The following is a 3,506-nucleotide window of genomic DNA, read 5'->3' as shown; positions in this document are numbered from 1 at the left end:
CTTTTTTACTAATTAATTACATATTTTTTGAGCCATGTCTTATTAAGTAGCTCAGTGCCTTTTTCCCATGTTTTTAAAGAAATTAAGCCAATTTGCTCATGTTTGAAAGGGTTAATCACAGAAACTTTAAAAACTGCACTTATACAATGAGCATTATGACCTGAATTTTAGACATGATAAATCCGTCTTACGGTTTCACAGAGCTCTTTGAATGAGGCGTCGGTGACTGAGATTTGGATCTGTTTGCTCCGAAAGCGTCAGACTCTTTGATCTGCTGCGTTCTGGGACGACTCGGTCGTCGGACAATCCACTCGCCCTCGTCGTCGTCTTCCTCCTGCACCACCGGCGGCTCTGCGTCGTCTCTACAGGCGCCGGCGTCTGAAGAGAGACGACAAACAGAGACGCAGTTCAAGCACCTGAACACTGTCGAGGAAACGTGGATTTTTTTAAATGTGAGAAACGTTTTGTGATGTTTACCTCCAGCAGCCACATTAATGTCACCACCAAACAGAGTTTCCACAGCTTCTTCTAGCGTGGCGTGCGTTTTCAACGCCTCCGAGCTCTGCGCCCACGTGAATCCCATTTCCTGCGACAAAGCATAAAAAACTGAACACATGAAAAAAAAGCATCCACTTCCCTGAAAGTGACTCTTTAGGTTTGTTTCTCCGTTTTTTCCGTCAGCTGATGTAAACATACGTGCGTCCTACCATGAGGTGTAACGTCTGCGCTCGTTTCAGCTCTTGCGTGGCTTCAGCGCTCGTTTTTTCCTGCTTCAGCACCTCCTTATAGATCAGCGAGGCCTCGTAGTATCTCTGGAGAAAAGCAAAAAAAAGACTTTTAACCCTTCAGGGCCCGTTTTAAAATTACACACACTCATACCGCACGATATGCACTTTTCAAAAATAAAGCTTTAAAAAAATATCATACATTAATATCATTTTTTACTTTCATTGAGCTTATTTTCAGCCATCAGTCCTAATTATAAATACCAAATACTCCTTAATCTGAAGAATTTTAACCCTTGAAACCCCAGGTTTTTGTCACGATTCCACTGTTTTTAGATGGAAAAACAAAACAAAAAATGAAATATTTTCAATATGCTACATGCTAAGCAGATTTTCTTTTAAATCAGTCTGGGACAGTCAATGATTAGCAGCAACATTGACTGTAACAGTGAACCTGGTGGAAATAGCATGTATTTTTTCCATATAACCAATATGTTTATACCAGGAGCTTTGCTGGAAATTCAAATATTGAGTAAAACTACACAATCTTGCCAATTCAAAATGTATGCCATATGCATGTACACAGCCAAAATTATCAAAAAATGAAGAATAAAAGTGGTTAAAATGCACCAAACAGTCCCTCAGGGTTAATTTAGCATTGGAAATGTGGGAAAGTACCATCATAGATCGTCTTTGTTTCACTGATATAAAAAGAAAAAGACTTGCAAACAACTATTTAGTAACAACCTCCCACCTGTATATCGTATTAAACGGTCAGTTTTATCTTTACTGCAGGTTTTACCTCAAAATTAAGCGTTTTTTATAAAAATGTCTCGTTAACCGAAAATCACGTCAGTCACACAGGAGCAGCGATTCACCTTGAGCCCGCAGAGCGCCTTCCCTTTCCTAAATAACCCTTTTATCCAGTTTGGCTCCATGGAGAGCGCCACGTCAGCATCCCTGAGAGCGTTTTCATACTGCTGCATTCTTTCAAAACAGAGGGACCGATTTCCAAATAACCTGCAACACAGAAATTCATTAACCGCCGCCGTCTCCGTGTGCTTTCACATCAAATCTGAAGCCAAATCCGAGGTCTTACTTAAATTCCTTTGGGTTGAATTTAATGGCGTCAGTAAAGTATTTCACAGCCATCTCGTACTGTTCGGAGGCCGCAAAACGAATCCCCATACCTGCGAGGAAGAGCGAGGAATACTGGTAAATGTACAAGTCGTACAAGTCAAGTACAAATATCTTTCAGAATCAAGTACGACCTGCATAAATCACGTCAAATGTAGTTATTTAATCAAGGGCTGGGCAGTACGGCCTTGAAATAAATATCCTGATATTTTTGGGCCGTATCACGGTACATGGTATATATCATATTTTAAATCTCCTCAATAGCTTCAGAAATGCATGAAAACAAAATCAAATGTAACAATATGATGAAATACATAGATACTGATACTGTGACAATATTTTAGGGATGACTATTTGTACTTGGACAAAATATTAACACAATGAGATTTTTGATTATCATCAGTAATGTGGATTTAATGACTTAAGTGGGTGAACGCAAGTATTACAACAATTACAGCAGTCTGATAAGTTTAGTAAATTAGAATAGAAATACTAAATTAAACCTGTGAGGGAAATTGTTTTGTTACAGCAGCAAATAAGAGGGCAGCAACTGAATAAAACATTCATTAAAAAGGCAAAAAATGCAAATATATAAAGAAAGGCATTTAACATAGAATAGAATAAAATAAAGTAAAATAACAATAACAATAAAAAAATATGTACAGTATGTACAGACAACAAAATAAAATAGAAAAAGAAAAAAAGAGAAAAAGTGTGCAAATAAGTGTGCAAAACGTGAAGATGTAAATGACATCTCTTTACTGCAGCCTTTAAAATCAGGAAAAGACAATCACGTGTTTCATATTATGATATGATGATATCCAAAATCTCAGATGGTATTTGAGCTCATATCGCAGTAACAGTATATATCGTGTATATCGCCCAGCCCGATTCTGTCGGGTACAAATATCTATCAGAACTGTATAAAAGTACAGTAGCTCATCCTGTCAGGCCTTCACATCTTTGTTTTTGTCCAAAATTACTTTGAGGGAAAATAAAACTCACCAGCGAGCTCTCTGCTTTTTTTTGCAAACTCTTCTGCAGCTTGATCCGCAGTTTTCTGTGAAAGTGAGCACAGCATGAATCTGTGAGGCACGAAAAACACAACAGGAAACACTGAATTCACACGCAGCTTTCTGTCAGACACCTGGACAGAATGCAGTTAATTTTTAACTACGTGAAATAAAAGGAGCTTTGCTGCTTAAATATCCCCCCGATATTTACGATGTGCAAATGTGCAACTGAAAGCCCATCAGCTTTCCTCACTTTGCATTAACCCTCGGCTCACTTTTAACATCACACACACTCTCAGATCACTCTGCGCACAAGATGCACTTAAAATGCACACAAAAATAAAAACATTATACAATATTATTTTCTAACCCCACTGCCAGATTGTTGTCATGATGCCACTATGTTTTTAAATGGGAAAAAAAACACAAAAAATGAACTATTTTCAATATACTGCATGCAAAGGAGATTACTGACTGTGGCAGTGCACCTAGTGGGAAAAGCATGTATTTTCTCCATATGCCAAATATGGTAAAATAAAAAAGAAATACATAAAAAACATAATCAGGTAAAAAAAAAAAAAAAATTGGTAAAAACGACAAATTCCAAGTCAAAAGTCCAGAATGACACCCA

At 37.6% G+C, this 3,506-nt stretch overlaps 1 protein-coding gene across 1 annotated transcript; it reads right to left on the bottom strand.

Annotated features, from left to right (window-relative positions):
* Positions 1-191: 191 nt before the first annotated feature.
* LOC121965449 (tetratricopeptide repeat protein 31-like) lies at positions 192-2,947 on the bottom strand (the record flags this gene model as incomplete). The annotated part of the gene is made up of 6 exons (XM_042515594.1): positions 192-378; positions 478-586; positions 708-812; positions 1,604-1,745; positions 1,825-1,915; positions 2,868-2,947. Coding segments are annotated over 6 exons (714 nt in total), but the record flags the coding sequence as incomplete, so codon positions are not given.
* Positions 2,948-3,506: the final 559 nt, after the last annotated feature.

The sequence above is a fragment of the Plectropomus leopardus genome, unplaced genomic scaffold (genome assembly GCF_008729295.1).
Source record: "Plectropomus leopardus isolate mb unplaced genomic scaffold, YSFRI_Pleo_2.0 unplaced_scaffold20064, whole genome shotgun sequence".
In the NCBI taxonomy this organism is placed as follows: domain Eukaryota; kingdom Metazoa; phylum Chordata; class Actinopteri; order Perciformes; family Serranidae; genus Plectropomus; species Plectropomus leopardus.
Note: the sequence above shows the minus strand (reverse complement) of the source record. Positions and strands in the feature narration are given on the sequence as shown.